The sequence below is a fragment of the Mustela nivalis genome, assembly GCF_964662115.1.
Source record: "Mustela nivalis genome assembly, chromosome: 4".
NCBI classification, from domain to species: Eukaryota; Metazoa; Chordata; class Mammalia; order Carnivora; family Mustelidae; genus Mustela; species Mustela nivalis.
The window spans coordinates 47,524,680-47,544,069 of NC_139023.1; the positions used below are offsets into that span (position 1 = coordinate 47,524,680).

At 36.0% G+C, this 19,390-nt stretch overlaps 1 protein-coding gene across 4 annotated transcripts in view; it reads right to left on the minus strand.

Moving 5' to 3' along the window:
• Window positions 1–3,849: 3,849 nt before the first annotated feature.
• The window catches only part of PI4K2B (phosphatidylinositol 4-kinase type 2 beta), a 30,906-nt gene continuing 15,365 nt past the window's right edge, over window positions 3,850–19,390 (minus strand). For all 4 annotated transcript variants that reach the window (XM_082728038.1, XM_082728040.1, XM_082728039.1 and 1 more), the window contains 5 exons: window positions 18,162–18,223; window positions 16,435–16,534; window positions 12,233–12,366; window positions 11,605–11,664; window positions 3,850–6,823 (listed from right to left, as the gene is read on the minus strand). In XM_082728038.1, the coding sequence (XP_082584164.1) occupies window positions 6,650–6,823; window positions 11,605–11,664; window positions 12,233–12,366; window positions 16,435–16,534; window positions 18,162–18,223 (530 nt within the window). In that variant the 3' untranslated portion in view covers window positions 3,850–6,649. The remainder of the gene's footprint in view (window positions 6,824–11,604; window positions 11,665–12,232; window positions 12,367–16,434; window positions 16,535–18,161; window positions 18,224–19,390) is intronic.

The following is a 19,390-nucleotide window of genomic DNA, read 5'->3' on the forward strand; positions in this document are numbered from 1 at the left end:
GGAGACAATCTACTCTCCACCTCCAAAAAATACATCAAGTGCTGGAAACAAAAGCCACACCTCCACAGTCCAAGAGAAATCTAGACATTTGCTTCTATTAGAAATAAAATGTTGAGAGCTCAAGCCAAAGGCAGTTAAGCATTTAATTTGCAAAGCATTTACTCTCTCTCCCTTGTATGCAAGGAATTTACAAGCTAAGAGGCAAAGGTAGGAAAGTGCAAGTGTAAGACACACAAAGATTAGAACGTTATTCTCTAGAAAATATTTGATTTTAGTCCTATTATCATTTTCGGGTTTTTCTTTTCTCTTTGAGCAGTCCTTGTAGTGAGAATCCAAGAGTTGAAAATATATTTTACTGATTTTTGTAGTCCTACTAGCTTTTAGAGAATTTCACATACAGAGTACCTGACAAATGTTTGTTGAATTCAATGAGTGATTTATATTTATTATACACACTATTATCCAGCCAGGAGCTGGGGTTTTAGGAAATGAAAAAGAGCCAGAGCAAATTCATGTATCTGCCGATGTTGAGAAGTGAGCCGTCCTGGTTCACAACTCATTGTTCACCATGAGCCCAGCAATAAGCAAGAAGGTATTTCAGTAGTCAAAATAATTATTATAAATCCAGTTGCAAAGTTTCGCATGTTAAGAAAAAAGCCTTTCAGACCTTACTTCAGAAGATCTTATGATGATCTTCCTCTTCCATTAGGCATATGACTATATATTTGGAGATAGAGCCTTTAAAGAAGTAATTAAGGTTAAAGGAGGCCATATGGGTGGACCTAATCCAACAGGGCTGGTGTCCTTATAAAAAGAAGAGAAGCCCCTGGGTGGCTCATTTGGGTTAAGTGTCTGCCTTCAGCTCAGGTCATGAGCCCAGGGCCCTGGGTTCAAGGTCCTCTCAGGAGGGAGTCTGCTCCTCCCTCTCCCTCTGCTCATCCCCTGCCCCCTCACCCCTGTTAGTGAGTGCTGTCTCACAAATAAATCAATAAAGAAGAAACCCCAGGATGAGTGCACAGACAAAAGGCCATGTGAGGACATAAGGTGGCTTTCCATAACCAGAGGCATGCCTCACCAGACTCCAATCCTGCCAGCACCTTTATCTTGGCCTCCCAGCCTCCAGAACTATGAGAAAATAAATTTCCACTGGTTAAGCCACTCAGTCTTGTCATGGTAGCTGGAGCACATTAATAAAGGCTGGTAAACACAGCATTCAGATCAATATGCTCTCATATGAAAGCTTATTTTATAAAAAAATGAAATAATTGAAGCATATGGAAAGTAACAGAGAATATTAAAAAAAATTCCCTACCACTCAGATTTTAACAAAGGTGGACAGTCTGTATTTGCTTCAGATCATTTAGAAATAAATTTTATACTTCACGTGTGTTTGGTGCCCTTTAGATCTGCTTCCAGACTCTCCTAGCCCTCACAACTCTTCTGAAGTTAGAAAGACCATTCTGTTTTAACAAGACTGATTTTCATTTTAGAAAAGTTTTATATAAATGGAATCTTACAGTATGCTCTGTTTCCAGCTTCTTTCAGTTAGCATAATGATTCTGAAATTCATCCAAGGTGCTGTGTGTACCAATAGACCGTTCCCTTTTGTTTTATGGACATTTTTTTTTTTTTTGGGCATATCACCTTTTGGTGAATTTTTATTTCCAGTTTGGGGTATTACAAAAAAGGCTGCTCTGAATATTTCTATGTGGCTGTCTGTTTTTGTTTGTGCAGTAAGGATAAAGCCTGGGTGGCACGATAGGTAGATGTTTAACTACACCCATGGTTTTTATTTGCATTTCCCTGATGATAATCCTGAGCCCCTTTTCAGGTGCTCATTGGCCATTGACATATACCTTCTTTGGTGAAGGGTCTGCTTAAATCATTTGTTCATTTCTTAATTGGGTAATTTTACTTCTTGAGTTGTATAATCTCTTTATGTATTCTGGATTTCTGGATACAGCTCTTTTATTGGATATGTTTGCCAAGTATTTTCTCCCAGTTTGTGGCCGGAAATTTCATTTTCTTAAGTATGTGTTAAAGTGTACAAGTTTCTGATGAAGACCAATTTCTCAAATTTTTTCTTTTATGGTTTGTGCCATTTCTGCTCTGAGAAGTCTTCTATTAATGCAAGGTCACTAAGGTTTTCTCCTACAAGTTTCAGCTCTTGTTTTTAGGTCTATATATGGGGAGAAGGTGAAGGTTTGCTGTGTGTGTGTGTGGGTGTATATGTGTGTGTGTATATGTGTGTGTGTATATGTGTGTGTGTGTGCGTGTCACATCCTGGTCATGTAACCAATTTGTGAGGGAAAGTATAGAAGGCAGAATAGCTCCCCCAAAATGCCCATGTCCTGCTCTTCAGAACTTGTGAACACGTTAATATGGCCGAGGGGAGTTAAAGCTGCAGATGGAATTAAGGTTGTATATCAGCAGGCCTTAAAATAGGGAAAAAACCTAGATCATCCGCATGGATCCAATGTAATCACAAGGGTCCTTAAAAATGCAAGGGGGGGGGTGTGCAGAATTCAGTGTCAGAGCTATGTGATGAGAAAAGAATTCAACCTCTTGTTGCTGCCTTTGTGGATGGGAGGAAGAGGGCTACAAGCCAAAGAATGTGTGAGGCCTCAAGAAATTGGCCATGGTAGGAAAACAGATTCTCCCCTGGAGCCTCCAGAAAGGAACGCAGTCCTGCTCACACCGTGATTTTAGCCCTAGCCCAGTGAAACATATCAGATTTCGAACCTGCAGAACTGATCTGTATTGGTTTTGAGTCACTAAAGTTCATGGTAATTTATTACAGCAACAATAGGAAACTAATACAGATCTCTGAGACTTTTCAACAGTATGATGTTTGCTGTAGGGTTTCTGTGGATATGTTGTCTGTTTGCTCTTGTAGTCCTTCCAGTTTATGTCTGACGTGTATTTTTAACTCTAATATTTGCTCTGAGCCCTGTCAGCTCTCATCTTATTTCCTCCCGTTGCTTGCTTATCTAAACTGAGCTTTCCCAACATTGATGTTCGTCTTCTTTCTTGAGCTTCTATCATTCCTCAATTCCTTCATAATTTTTAAAAATATTAGATCAGTTTTCCTCTGCTTTACGAATGCTTGGGATCTTCGCTCTCCATGCGTATGCTATACAGACCGTTATCTTTCTTTTTTAGAGCACGGTGTTAAGATGTGGTTGTGTTTAAGAAGGATTTCCCTGTCTTTTTAGAAGATTCCTGTGTAGGAGGTGAGGTGGGGCAGGATAGTTTCCTAATTTTGTGGTCTGAGGGTTCTCCCTGCAGTTACTGTGCAGAGGGAGGACATGGTTTTCTGTGTACCGCGTTAGTACTTTCCATATTCGGTCTCACTGCATCCCCTCTTCCAACAGTGTCAGAACCTTCTCTCCTATACACCCCCCCCCCCCAATTTCCCTCCCTTGCCAATCTGTGCTCTACACCTGATCATTTCCCTCAGGGCAGTTGCATGTGCTCTTCTGGGCTACTGCTGGGACCTCTGCAGAGTGGGTTGCCCTAGCACCCTCAGACCTTTCTGTGGGCTCCTATTCCTAGCTGCCAACTGAATGCTGAATAGCCCTGTTCTGACTGTGGTTTTGGAGCCAGACACTAAAAGTCCCCTTGCTTTGCTTCTGCTTACTCTTCAAAAGCCGTTCTTCCCAAGTGATCTTACTGCGACTGATGGTTTCAGCCCAAACTGCTCAGATTCTGGGATTCACAGGGTTACTACTCAACCATCTAATTTTAGCAAAGATGGTTATTTTTGTTTTTATTTTTTTTTTTGCTATAAGATAGCACACCTGGGGGTTCGGGGAGAGGAAAAAACCACTCGCTGCTGCTACCATCGTATCTCCTAAAACTGATTTTTTATTTTTAAATGATTTGTATTTTTCTATTTATATTATAATGCCCAGGATAGGGCGACAATGCCACAATACATAAATTCCAGACTTTGGAGACGCAAAAGAAACACTTATTCCTTGCTCACATCACAGTCCACACAGCGTGCTCCCCTGGAAGTCTCCCAAGCTGTGACCAACAGGCCTCGGCTGCCTGCATTCTGCCAATTCTTTGTATACACGCAAACAAGAAGAGAAGAGAGTGGTCAATCATGACCACTGCAGGGGAGGGCAGTGAGTTTTATTGCCAGGTCCGGAAGTCACATCGATCACTTGTCCCCACATCTCACTGGCCAGCACTCAGTCACATGGCCCCAGACGAGCCATGACAGAGGCTGGCAGAGGTAGAGCGACCACAACTCTGTACCATTGCCCAAGCAACTCTGGGAGCAAAAACAGACTGTAAAACGTAAGACCTTATCTCTTCATGCGTCTGTAAAAGGATTTCAGATGTAATGTGATAAAAGAACACTTGCTGTTTTTAATAAGGTTTTAATTCCATCAGTACAGAACTTTAAATAAAAAAAAAATTGTGACTCAAACTGTTTTCAAGTCTGCACAAAACCTACCACAGGTTTTCCACAGCTGCCAATTGCTGACAAATTTGGGGGAGAATAAGAAAGCATATAATTAAACAAAAGCAAAATGTCTCCAATTATAAAGGTTCCACTTAAATAAGGCTTTTGAAATTTTAAAGAATTAAACTATACCACTAATATACAGGGGAAATGATGGTTTGATGTCATTTATAAACATAAATGTGTTCACAAACATTCTAAATATTCAATATATATACTTTAGGAGAACCGTGACCTTAAGACAATGATTTTTATTACTTTTAGTCTACTAAGTTTGACACTATAAATATACTCACTAAAAAATTTAACACAGTATTTAAATAAGAATCAATTTCATGAAAATTTACAAAATATAACCAATATATTCTGACTTATGATCATATCTTAAATATTTCAACTTTACTCTTCTAGCCTGGGTCAAGCCATTTAAAAAATAGTTCCACACTATTTTTAACTTCAGGATATAAAACAGTAGGAATTTACTAAGTTTTCCATTATAAAAATTAATAGAGCATTTCTCAAAATACCAAAAAAACTGTTTTACAAAAGCAGTACCCACATCATAACAACTTATTTCTTTTAGAACACATCTTCAAAAGGCACATTTTAATTACAAGTATTTATCTAAAGATGGTAGCTGCATTTTGAATTTCCAGTCAATTTCCCATGCTCTCAGCATGAAGATGGCGGAAGTTCGGGGGAGGCAGAAGAACACAGGTGTCCAGTGGGGCTGTACTGAGGGCGGCAGTGTTCTCACTTGCCGCATCCATGGAGACTGGGAGAAAGGTGAAGGAAGAGGGATCTGCAGACCTGTCTTCTGTCCTAATTATCCTTCATGAAATACTTTTTACCAAAAATACTTAATTAAAAAAGAAAAAATTACAAGACAGAGAGCTAAAAAACCAAAAGGCCCAGACCACAAATGCCAGGTTAGTCTGAGTGGTGATGTTACTTGTTTGGGCCTAAAGGAAAAGAATGAAGCTTCTAGTTCCTTGCAATCACATCTTCATACTCGGCTTGTCTCAATTTAAATCACTTGGTGAGTTAAAGGTGCTACAAAGTCCTACAAAGTCCTAGGATGTCTGGCATATTAATTTTCAAAATCAAATTATAAATGACTTCATGGTTATCTCTGTCACGTTCCCCTTTAGTTAGGGCTGATATTCTAAAGTTGACCGTTCATTATATTAACATGGTGATTTCAAGTACTCTACAATATGACTGTTATTTTTAAGGACTTATGCCCTAGGACCCCAAAATGCAATCCAATATATACTTTGGGGTTTGGTTTACTTTTCGGTAAAGTTAATACTAACTGAACTACTAAACTGAGTAAGATCAGTACTCTAAAGTACTAATAGATTAAGTAATTGATCCCATGCAAGAAACAAAAGGGACTTCTAATGCTATTTTGGAATTTCAAAATATTAGAGATCTGCCTTAATTTCCTCTTAGTCCCCTCCAGTCTCAGCTGAGTGTTTCCATTTTTTTTCTAAAGGGAGAATATCTTTAGATTTGTTTCCTTACTATTACAAAATAATTGACCAAAAATATTCTGAAGTACAGAAAATAAAATGGTCACCTTCTACTCAACCAAAATATAACTTTCTGGTCCCTAATAGCAATGGTCACTTTAGGGACACTTATTCAAGTTCTAAAATAGCAGCTTTTTCAATTAAGGCAACATTGCTCTATTCTTACCTGTTTTTTCTATTAACCACTTATTAAAACTCACAAGAGCAGTTTCACCCTCACAGGCCTTTTATAATGTAAGAAGAGTGAACATGAACATCCTTCTCAATGTTTAAAAAGAATATAAAAAGTTATTCAAAGTCAAAAAATACCTTACTTTTTTACTTGGATTCTAAAGTAATTACAGTCATTTCAGAATATGTAAACCAAGAAATTACCTTTTAAACTAACATCAACAACATAAAATACAATTTTTCTACAAAAATACAATATAGGCGACCTATCACTTCTTCCCTGAAATAGAAATTTAATATTTGGACAAAAAAGCTGTAAACTTTTGATTACATTCAAAAGATAACCTTTTAAAGACTTACATTATTTGAGGTTTTGGCAATGGGAGCTCTTAACAGATTTGCATTACTGTATTGTTTTAACAACATAATAATGCCGAACAGTTTGCTTCTTTTACTCTTACATCTGCTACCAGGAGGAAAAGAATGGCTTCCTGCAGTGGACAGTCTGGGTGAAAGAACTGCTCGAATGGACAATCCGACCGTGATTTCTACCTTGACTGCGTTCCACATTCACACAGGGCATTTGTACGAGCTGAACAGGACTCTTCCCGTCCTTCAGTGCCTGAGTAAGATTTAAGATCTGTGGAAAGAGATATTTTCACTAGTTCATAAGACAAAAACCTTCATTCAGTTCACTGACATTATTTTAACCATTTATTCATAACTAGAGTTTTTATTCCATCCCATATTTCAGCCCAACAGACTGAATAAAGTACATGGTTTCACATTCTCCATATGACATAGAAGCTAAACGTAGACTGGTCCAAGTTGTCTCCTTTTTCCACAATTAGGCTATTGTTGATAGTGCTGCTATAAACATCAGGGTGCATGTAACCCTTCAAACCCTTCAAGTCATGCATTTTTGTATTCTTTGTGTAAATACCTAGGAGTGCAATTGCTGGATCATAGCATAGTTCTATTTTTAACTTTTTAAGAATCCTCCATACTGTTTTCCAGAGTGGCTGCACTGGTTTGCATTCCCACCAGCAGTGTATGACCACCACTGATGAATGGGTAAAGAAGATGTAGAATATATACATACAGAAGAGTATTACTCAGCCATAAGAAAAAATGGAATCTTGCCACTTGCAAAGATGTGGATGGAGCTAGAGAGCATTATGCTAAGTGAAATAAGTCAGAGAAAGACAACATGTAATTTCACTCAAAAGTAGAATGTAAGAAATTTCACTCATATGTAGAATTTAAGAAATAAGTGATCATAGGCGAAAAGGAGAGAGGCAAACCAAGAAACAGACTCTTAACTATAGAGAACAAACTGATAGTTACCAGAGGGGAAGTGGAGGGTGATGAGGGAAACAGTTGATGGGATTAAGGAGTGAACTTGTGATGTGTTATATGGAAGTGCCGAATCACTCAGCTGTACACCTAAAACTAATATTACACTGTATGTTAAGTGGAATTTAATAGAAACTTTAAAAAAGTCTGCTTTTAACTACATACTTGCCTTCATAAACTCATTCAGAAACAAAAAAATTATTGCATGCCTACTACGTGCTAGGCTTTAAGTGCTGGGGCCATATCAGTAAAAAACAAACAAAACCCCTGCTTCCACAGAGCTTACATTTTAGCAGGGAGAGGAGTCAATAAGCACAAATCACTAAATTATTCCAAGGATTATAGGGTAAGAGTGCGATGGGAAAGCATGATGAAAGCCAAGGGAGTTAAAAATTTAGGGAAGGTAGCCATTTAAAATAAAGTTTCATTTAAGAGTTTATACTCTTATATGGAAAAAATTAAACTAGGAAGATTAAAATATATTACATTCCATGTTTAAACATACTCTCAGAATTGCTACTTGAGCACATAAATAAGGTATAAAACTTAATGCATAGCTTACAGCCTATTCTACTCTGTTCAGATAAAATAAAATTTTAATAATTCATTTTCTTTTTTTCTGCATATCAGATAAAAAACTCCCCTTTGTTATGTACTTTAGAAACAAAGATGCTCCTTCGGGTATTTGAAAATATCTAATATATGGATAGTATACATTTTAGTGGTTCTTGTAAAGATTATTTAATGGTGATAGCATAAAGGTTTCAACATAAAGCCATACTAATAAATAAAATTCAAATACTTGGAATAGAATAAAACTAGATGGTTTAGATTCTAGAAAATCTGAAGTATTTAACAACTCAGGAAAATAAATCTTTACTATCTACAGTAGTTACTCATTGTATTTATGTTTTAGGATCCCTTTTAAGTTCTTGCCTTAAAATCTTCTAGGCTGGCTATACTTGGATAATTCACAAAAAGTGTGAATTCACAAAATTCACACTTATAAGCATTGTCTTTATCACGAAAATAAAAACCAGCATGGCTGAGGAATGAAATGTTCTGGTTAATTTCTTCTTCTGGTTTTTTAAAAATTGAATTCTAAAAATGTTAGTCTAAATACACTAATTTTTTTTAAATATTTTATTTATTATTTATTTGAGAGAGAGAGCATGAGAGGGGAGAAGGTCAGAGGGAGAAGCAGACTCCCCAAGGAGCTGGGAGCCGGATGTGGGACTCCATCCTGACACTCCAGGATCATGACCTGAGCTGAAGGCAGCCGCCTAATCAACTGAGCCACCCAGGTGCCCCTAAATACACTAATTTAAGTAGTATCTAGTATTTTCCTGACTCTGAAGACCTGATTGTTATAGAGCATCTGGAAAACAGAATGGTATAAAGAAAATGAAAGCCATTCTACAAGCTTAACAATCTTTAAACACATAATAGCAAAAATCACTCAGTCCTAAAGCTATCCTAAATATTAATGATTCTTTGAAAGTTGAGAAGACACTTGATGATCTAGCATTTATTTATTAAAGAAACATCTACAGAGCATGTACTGTGTTGGGGCAGAGAGAAGACTAAACAGGAGAAAAAAAAAACACACTGAAGTATACATATTCTAGAAACACACATTACACATATTCTAGAAACAGCCATATGAACAAATAACTGGAATGAAAAGCGATGAACAACAAAGGACCCTATACTGACTTAAAATCTGATTCCCTCCCTTACATATCACCCATTTTTTCATTTGAGAGAACAAACAAATCTATTGTTGTGCATTTAAATCAGAGAAGACTATTTTTAGAAATAACCTAAACACTGCAGGCAAGGAGAAACACTCTAGTCTCCATGGATGCCACATTTGAGAACTGGGTAGGGATGTGGTGGTTAGGCCAAAGGCAGGTCATATACACTCACAAACTTCCACATACAGACTTTGTTCTCTCTTAGACTAGTTCACTGGTCCTCAAACTTTACTAATTTACTTTAGGACATAAAGTAGTATCTAACTTTTCAGACATCCTTTTTAAAAAAAAAAACCGCTAAAACCAAAAAGAAAGATATACACACACACACACACATACATATGCATATATAAATAAATATACATATATACATACATATGTAATCATGTACATGGTCAGGATACCTTATTCTTTTTCACTATCAGAAAGACAAAACCAAATTAAAATTTTTTAAAAAAGCAAAATCAAATTAAAACATATAATCGAGGCATCATTTATCTTTTTCTTCCCCCAGATCTTGAGTTTGTCATTTTTTATCTTATTGCATTTGTGAATGAGACAGGATCTGAGTAAGTAAACCTAAAATAGCAGATAGCCTCTGGTCTAACTTTGTGACAGACCTCAGAACTGGAATGTCTCCGTATCTTTCCAGACAAATATTTTAAAATTTATATTTAAATCCCTCAGGTACTAACTTTAATCTACAATTAAAACTGACACAATTATTTACAGCTTTCCCTTAAAAAGAATTCCTATGATAAGATATATCTTTAGGGATAAGAGAATTCTTGAAGATGGAGCATACTAATAAATCAATTTTGTTTCAAGCAAAAGGGTTAACTTAGGGCATAATTATCTATGCCAGAAAATTTAGTTCAACTATAGTTTGGGATGGTAACTCTTCAATATAATTATAGTCACTGATCACCAGAGCCCTTCATACATGCCTGCATTACCTACTTCACCTCCCTCCAAAGCTCCCCGGCTTCAGCCGCCTCATCTGCTGAGCAAATCTGCACCTCACTGTCCAGCCTCACCTTTTGCAGTCGTCCTTAATCTTTGTTTGGGTTGGAGACTCCTTTTGCTGATACATAAATCCTACTGCCTACCCCCACCCCAAAATGCACATATAAACAGAATTTAGCACAAGTTCAGGGAGTTCACAAAAGCAACACTGGAGGTGCCCTCTCCAGAAATATTAGTCTCATCACAACGTTTCTGAATGGTAATTTCTCAGGGCTCCAAACCCTTCCACATGGAATCTGTATTTGGCACTGACGGCCTCCAAGATCTAGCTGTGGCCTATTTCTCCAGCCATTTCGCTTACTATTTAAAACTTATGATTCCAGCAAAGGACCACATAAATACAATGGAGCACAGAGAGGTATAATAATCCATCTCTTTTCCATGACTCCTGGCCTCCTCCTCATAGCTCATGCTCTAGAAAAGAAGGAACTGGGTTTTGCTCATGGTTTTATTTCTATCACTAGAACACTTTCTGGCAATAAATATTTGGTGAATCAACGCTTATCTAATTTAATTATATGTATTTGTTAAAGTTATATAATATATAAATCAGTACAAAAACTAGACTTGTTTGCCCCAGGTATGCAGCATATAGCTACCTTAAATTAACTGCATACTTTAGGAAGAAAAAGACAGTGTTTACAATAATTTGTTTGTAATATTTACAAAATTATTTACAATAATTTATTTTAATGTCAAGTCTTCCTTTTGGAATCTAAATAGTACTAAGAGAGTGTGGAAGGACCAGACATTGTCGGTAGGTCAGCCAGCCTGCAGGTCCACACCAGCAGACCTAACACCTTGTATCTCTAAGTAAAGAAGATATAAAGGATGACAGGACTGAGTTACAATTAGTACTTTTATGCCTCAGTCACTGCTCAGCTTTGGTGACATGGTGATTCACTGACTGCTCCGGGAAAGGCCAAACACATTCTGTGAGAAAAATCAACATGCGACAGAACCTGGTACTGAAACATCCAAGCAAGTAGATTTGAGGAGGAAAAATACAGTAACACTCAGGAAAAGAGTTATCAAAATGAGGACAAAGAATTCAAAGGAGAGGGAAACTGGCTAACAAACGATATACAAAAAGTTAAAAAATAATTAATTTAGTACAAGAGGAAAGCCACTATTGAAATCCATTTCATTTTTAATCATATGCGCTATTTTGGTTCAGCATAAAAGAACTGCATCTTTGGGTCACCATGGAGAAAAAAGTTAACAACTGTTTCAAAGAAAGATTTTTTTCTTAATGAAAAAGATCACAATAATATTAACTTACCTGACCTCTCATCACAGACATCTGACTTTCAAAAGTGGCTTTGTTAAATTTTCTGTCAATCTTTCATGGAATAGGAAGAAAAAAAACAACCCATGTTATTATAATTTCAAAAATCAATATCTTTGAAACATATATTGGAAAACAAATGAACTCTTCAACTTAGCATGTAAGGCCATTTCGAAGCCTTCTTAATAGTTAAGACAACGTTTAAAGAGTGTTTTTACTTGATTTATTTTTGGATGCCTCTAGAATGACAATAATAGTTTATTTATACCCCAACTGGATCCAAAAGGATTTAAAATGACCTTCCAGCCAATGGGTTTAGGCTTTTTTGAGCGATTAAATCATAGCAGCTCACTAAGCGTTTATTATAAATAATACTTTTGTAAAACCTCAACTTTTGAAGAGAACTTGTCAACTTTTAATATAGTCTCAGAGAACCCTCAAAATCAGTGTTAGCCTCACAAATTTATGCTCCTGTAAAGTAAAACTGTTAATTCCTTCTTAAGTTAGGTTCTATTGCAAGTAGTGATACCAGAAGCACTAAACTGCAAATTAGGTCTATTAAGAAAATCTCTTCTATTATAAGATTTCATTTTCTGCAATAAGTGACTAAAAATTCATTTACCTTAAAAAGTTCATGAAGATCTTCACATAAATCTTGCACAAAGTTCATGTCAGAAATATATGGTAGAATTAAGTTTCTTGTTTCTTCAGAAAAAGGAACTTTTGCCTGAGGGAGCCAAGCCCAGTGAAATGGATCTAACAAAAGAGAGAAAGAAAGAGAGGAAGAAGTTATCAGAGAATGATCATCCCAATTCCAAGTCTGGACAGTCAATTTAGATGGTAAAGCACAATCTCTTCTTGGCCTTTCAGCTAAGATCAAGTGCAGATGTAAAGCACAGGAAGGTATTACTGGAACGAATCAGGTTCCTGACTTTTAAATAGTAAAGAGTAGGAATTTCAATAATGAGCCTATCTCAAACAGCCCTACATCAAGAACTATATCTGAATCTCTGGTTCCTGAGTTTGGAAATTACGGGACACACATAATTTGTTCACAGCCCCAGACCAAATGCCATCGCTGACGTTTCCCTGACCTTTTCGTAACAAATCATCAGGAATTGACCATGTGCATAAACATACGATGTTCCAAAATTTTAAATCATTAGTAGGTAATAAGGTAACTGCCTTTAAGGGATCAAAGATCTAATATTCCAGGCTAATTCTAGTTCTCTCTAAGAAGACCATTCAATCTACATAGTACTAGGATCAGAAAGATTTGTAAAGTAGTAGAATCTTCTAAAGTAGGGGCATATTCAGATTCCTGAAAGAAAATGTAAGGCTTATGACAATATGATCGCCCACAGAACCACTGTGGTTTCATCCAATGACAACCTCCAGCTTTGATGGCTCCTACCATTTAGAAAGCCCTAAGAAAAAAAATCTATCTAGAGTCATTCCTTCTTAACTTCTTTTTTTACTATTTCCTTGTGCACCCTGGGAAGTACACTATCCATTCCAAAGAAAGCCTTTCCTCTAGCCCACATCTCCCTGAAGCTGTATCTAATTTCCTTTTCACTTTTTCCTGACCAATCCACACAAAAGTCCTTATTCCATACCTGCCTTTACTTCCAATCCCTATCCCTCAGTTCAAACTCTCTCACCTAGGGGTAACTGGGTGGCTTAGTCCATTGAGCATCTGACTCTCAAATGCAGCGCAGTTCATGATCTCAGGGCTGGGGGATTGAATCCTACATCTCCGCACTCAGTGCAGAGTCTGCTGGAGATTCTTTCTCCCTCTCCCTCTGCCTCTCTCCAGCTAAGTACACTCTTTACCTAAATAAAAAAACAAAACAAACAAAAAACCTCTCCCCTAAGACCACCAGTCATTTCATAAGAGTCTCTCCAAAGGCCCATTTGTGCTCATGCTACTTAATGTCTCCATAGCAAGTAGTGCTATTCTTGATCATCTCCTTCCATAAAATCCTCTCCTGTGTGGCTTTGGAAACACTGCTCTCACAAAGCTTACCTTCTTCTATCTTTTAAGCTACTTCTCTGGTTTGCTGGCTTTTCCTCTTGTATTCAATGCCACCACTCCCCCCTTTCTCTCCTTCATTTGCTAAACATCCATGAAACATTTACTGAGTATTTGTGTACCTCGCATTGTCCTAGTGATGGTATTTGTTTACCATGATTTCCCTGGACAATAACGACACCATGGCTTCTGCTACCAAGGTGACAGTTTAAAACCTATATCCTCAACACAAATTCCTCTTTCAAATTTCAGATTCTTAATTCTCATCAGTATATTTAGCAGAGTTTCCCAAGTGTATCATAGGAACCTTAAACTTAACACTTTAAGATAAATTTGCATATAAATTCCAAACTATTAGAGGGAAAAAAAAACAATGAAACAAAGACATCTTAAGTCAGTTCAACAAAGGAAAGGAAAGGAAAAAAAAAAAACAAACAAGTGGAATTTACAGTCAATAAAAAAAAATAAGATGGCAGGAAAAGTTCAAACACATCAGTAATTTATTGAGACTTTAACTAGAGTTAAATGTACCTATTAAAAGAATCTCAGATTGGTAAAAAAAAAAAAAAAAAAAAAAAATCCAGTTAAGTGTTGTTTATAAATCATATACTTAAAACAAAATGATGGAAGCAAAAAATAGAAGTATAAAATAATACCAGGTAAATGCTAATAAAAAGAAATGAGGTATAGCAATGTTACAACAGGTAAAATAAGAAAAGTAAGAAACACTGAGAGGGATAAAGTGGGATATATTTCACACCCATAAAACAAGCCACCACCAAGATAAAATGCTAAGCCTTTATGTACATGAAATACACTGCAAAAAGGGTATAGAATGCAGTAAGAAATTGCCAGAATCAATCACAGTGAACTTCAACTTTAACTCTCAAAAATTAACAGTTCAAAAAAAATTATGACTTGGCTAACAACTAATAAACTTTAATTAATAGACAGATGCAGAACTTGTCCAAATGCATTCTTTTCAAGTACCTTCAAACTGACCATCTACAAGATTATAAAGGAATTACGAACAAATTTCAAACAGAATTCACGCAGCCACATTCACAGATCACAAAGCAATAAAACTCGATGACAAGGGGTAGTTCTTTTTTTTAAATCAACTGGCATAGAAAATTTAAAACCAAACAAAATCATCCTAAGTTACTCACGTCAAAGGGTAAATCTGATAGCAAGAATATACAGAGCAAAACAACAGAACAGCCCCTATCTAATCTGTGGCTTAATCAAAAGGATGCCTAGAGAAAAATATATAGGCAAGCAAAATGGGATGAATACAATAGAAGAAAAGAATAATGATGGAAAACACAAATCAATGAGAAAAAAAGCAAAGAAACATAATGAAAAACTGACCAACACAAACCAATTATCTTAAAAAAAAAAAAGCAAAAAATAAAGGTAATAATAAATAAATAATAATATATTTATATAAATAATAATAAATAAATAATAAATAAAGAGAAAAAGGCCAATGCTTTATAATAGACAAGTCTGTGACAAGCTTAATGATTAAAAAAAAAAAAGCCCACTAATAAACAGTAGGTATTTAAAAAAGCATAGTCATAGATACAGAGATTACCTATTATTTATTTTTAAAGTAAGCTCCACACCCAAAGTGGAGCCCAGTGCAGGGCTCAAACTCACAATGCTAGTATCAAAACCTGAGCTGAGATCAAGAGTTGGATGTTTAATCAACTCAGCCACCCAAGTGCTCTAATATGAGATTATTTTAAAAATACATTACATATATTTCAAATAACAAAAAAATTTAAAAACTAGTACAATTCCTATATTGTGAATAATCTAATTATTCTTAAATTTTTACAAAACATGTTTTACTTATCCCTGTTCTCCCTCCCCCTAAATATTTTAAGGCAAATTAGATATCATTTCCTTTCATCCCTTAATACTTCACATGCATAGAGGGGATTTTATTTTTAATTGTAAGAGAATTCTATAAAAAACTTTGAACTCATAAATCTAGATCTCAAGATGTCATGAACAATTTTAAGGAAAATAAAAATGTCTTAAACTAGCTCAAGAAGATGTAGCAAACCAGCCCTTTAACCACAAAAGAGACTGGTCAGGTAGGTAAAACAATAGTCACTTACTAGGAAGGCAGAAGGCAGGGAGGTAGGCCTAAACTGTTTTGTAAGTGAATGCTACCCAAAACACTAAAGTTAAAGTCCATCCAAATATTAAAAAAGATGATGCTCAGGTTGTAAACATGTAAAAAGTTATTCTATAAGACTAACATAAGCCAAAAAACCAAAACCAGACCCAGTCATTCAAAGCTAAGTAAACAATACAAGGCGAGACCCTTGCAGTACACGTCTCTCCATCCCCAGCCTCTAGAACAGAGAGCCCCAATCAATGGTTATCCTTCACCCAGGTTTTCTTCTCCTTTTTTGATATCAATAAGTTTTGCTGCCTTCCTATTCTGGAATAGGGTAGTTATAGAATCTGAAAGACACCCCCCCACCCCGTCGTTAACTAATTAACTGCTCTTTTGTTGTGTAAGAGGTACCCCTCCTCCCCTTGCAGTGAAAAGACCCTTCCCCCAGGGTTGAATTCAATGTAACTGCTCTTTTGCCTTTCTGTAACTGCTTGGCTTTTAGGGCATGACACTTGTCTCCTGTTTGAACAAGATACCTTCTCCTAATAGCCGAGGCATGGTCACATAGGCAAGGGGGCTGCATGGTCACGTAGTGTTGAATTCTTGGGTAAGGGGATCCGCGGGTCTTTCAAATCCATAGGTGGTTCTAAATACTCACATGCTCTCCATTCATCAGGATGCTTAAAGGGAAATGCCAGACCATTATCAATTGCAGCTATTTTAATAAGTGATTCTTTATCATCAATCCAATCCGTTTCCTAAAGATGAAAAAGATGGTCTACTGGTAAGTTTTTTTGAATATTTCCAAAAGGTCAAGCATTAAATTAATTTAAAAAAATTACTGAGGTTTATGACATTTTATTTGAAGAGCCTATAAAAATAAAAAATAAGTTGCCAGAAAATAAAAATTTTTACCCTCAAAGGGGAGAAACTGTCTTATAAATCAGTAAGGATTTTATAATCATTGTTTTTTAAATGTTATTATAATTTAGGTAGTAATGGTTTCTTTTTTTTCCTCTTTGGGGAAGAGGGCCTAGAACTATTAAGGTTTACAAGTATGTTGTTTCAGACAATTTATTGCTAGGTGCACTGCTTAAATGTATGACATTTGCAAAATATTGATATTTTTAAGAGAACTTAACAAAGTTACCTTACTAAAAACTTAATCTTTTCTAGGGTCCCCTAGAAATAATTAGTCCAAATACAAAATGTTTCTAAATACAATTCCCCCAAAACCAAATAAATTAAGGTCTAGCAAAAGGAATCTTCAAAATACTATTAATTACAGAATGCAGGCCATTCCTAACTTCTACAGTCTTCCATAGCTGAAACAAAGACCTTGAGAGCAAGAGGGTTTTCATGTTAAGGAATACTCATTACGTAAACATAAACAGCTGCCATTATTAAGTGGCCTGCATAAAAACAAAAAGTTGAAAAAGATAACTTTAAAATTAAAAGTATTAGCATGAAGGTCTGTTTGATATATGTCTGGTTTGTTTCTTTTAGTTTATATCAAGTATCTTAACTCAATGAAAGTGCACAAAATACTTAAGAGTAAAAGAATGAAGTTTTCAAGAAAATCTACTTGCTTAAGATATACCAATAAAATATATTTAGAAACTATTATGAATATATATATTTATGTGTGTATTTTAAACCCATTTCTGTTACAATTGCCATTTCTTTTTCTTTTTTTCTATTTACAACTTTCTGAGGTATAATTTACACTCAATAAACTTCACATACTAAAGTGTACAATTTGATAAGCATTTGCAGATGTGAAACCTTCACCAAGTTTCCTGGTGTCCTTTGCAGTCTCTCCCTCCCTCACTCCCTCGGCCCCACCCACAGGCAACCAGGTCTGCTTTCTGTCACCAGGGATTATTAGTTTGCACTTTATAGGTTTTCATGTAAGTGGAATCAGACAGTGTGTTCCCTTTGGGTGTAGCTTCTTTCACTCTGCAGGATTTTGAGATTCATCCACATTATTGAGTCATAAGACTCAAAAAGAAGTGAATTACTAAAATATAAACATGTTGACCAAAAAATATCAGATGCCTTTATTTTTATTACATAAAGGCAAAATAAATGTAGTGGTTCTACAACAAATTTCCCAAGTTCTAAAAAATAAGTACCCAGCTGGTATCATTCTTCCATTCCAATACAACATTAAAAAAAAAAAAAAAGCTACAGAGATTTAGAAAAATAGAATTTTAAAAATACAATGTAAACAGAGGAAAGAAAGAAAAAAGATGAGAAAGACAGAAAAAGGAGATAAAACCAAGGATCTAAGTGAAGGAAATGAAGAAATGAAGGATAACATAAATTTAAGGAAACTTTTATAGAAATTTTGTGTGTATGTGTATAATTTTAAAATTTCCTTACCTTTATTTCCTTTCCCTGTTTCTGCTTTTCATATTTGATTAACCAATTATCATTTCCCCTGTCTTTCAAAAGAAAACAAATTTGTTACTTTTTTTTTTTTAAAGATTTATTTATTTGACAGAGAGAGATCACAAGTAGGCAGAGGGGCAGGCAGAAAGAGAGGAGGAAGCAGGCTCCCTGCCGAGCAGAGAGTCCAATGTGGGGCTCAATCCCAGGACCCTGAGATCATGACCTGAGCGGAAGGCAGAGGCTTAGCCCACTGAGCCACCCTGTCATCCCTGTTACTTCATTTTTTATGGGTATCATAGCTTAATATCAAAGGGAATAATCTAGTTGCCTTTTGGTTTTCAAGACCTCGACTGGTTATCTGTGGCATATGTTTACATATTAAGAGCTCCAATTTAACACACACAAACTAAAAAATACTTACAAATGTTAGCTAACATTTTTTGAGAGTTTACTATGTGTCAGGGATTGTTTTAAGTATGTGACATGTACTAATTCATTAAATCCTTATAACCACTCTGTGAGATATATATATAATTATTATTAAGAACTATTAAATTGGGGCACCTATGAGGCTCAGTCAGTTAAGTGTCTGCTTTCTGCTCAGGTCATGATCTCATGGTCCTGAGATCAAGCCCCACTTCAGGCTCTCAGCTTAGTGTAGAGTCTGCTTCTCCCTCTGCCTCTGCTCCTCCCCCATGCTCAGTGCCCGCTCTCTCCCTCTCTCTCAAATAAATAAAAAAAATCTTAAACTCCCCCCAGAAAAACTATTAAATCAAGGTTGTTAAAATCCAGAATAATTTCTCTACCTAAGGAAGAAAAAAAATCTACCTCTATTGCCAGGCAAATTTCTGGGTAGTTTCTCACCTAATGTCTACATAGAAGTACTCTAGTCTCTACATCAATTTTAACATTAATCCAGGACCACATTAATTAAGAAGGTAACTCTGGAAAAGTATAATCATGCTTTTCCAGAAACTAAAATAAATAAGTAAACATTTTGAATCAGGGGTTCTCAAACTTCAGGGTGCATCAGATTATCTGAAGGACATGTTAAAACAGACGGATGGCCTCCATTTGCAGATTTTCTGCTTTAGTAGGGCTGGGGTGCACTCCTCTGAGAAGATGCATGTATAATCAGTCCCATATAATGCTGACCCAATAAGGTCCAGGGAACCACATTTGGAAACCACTGTTTAGATTATCTACATCATGGCTCCCTT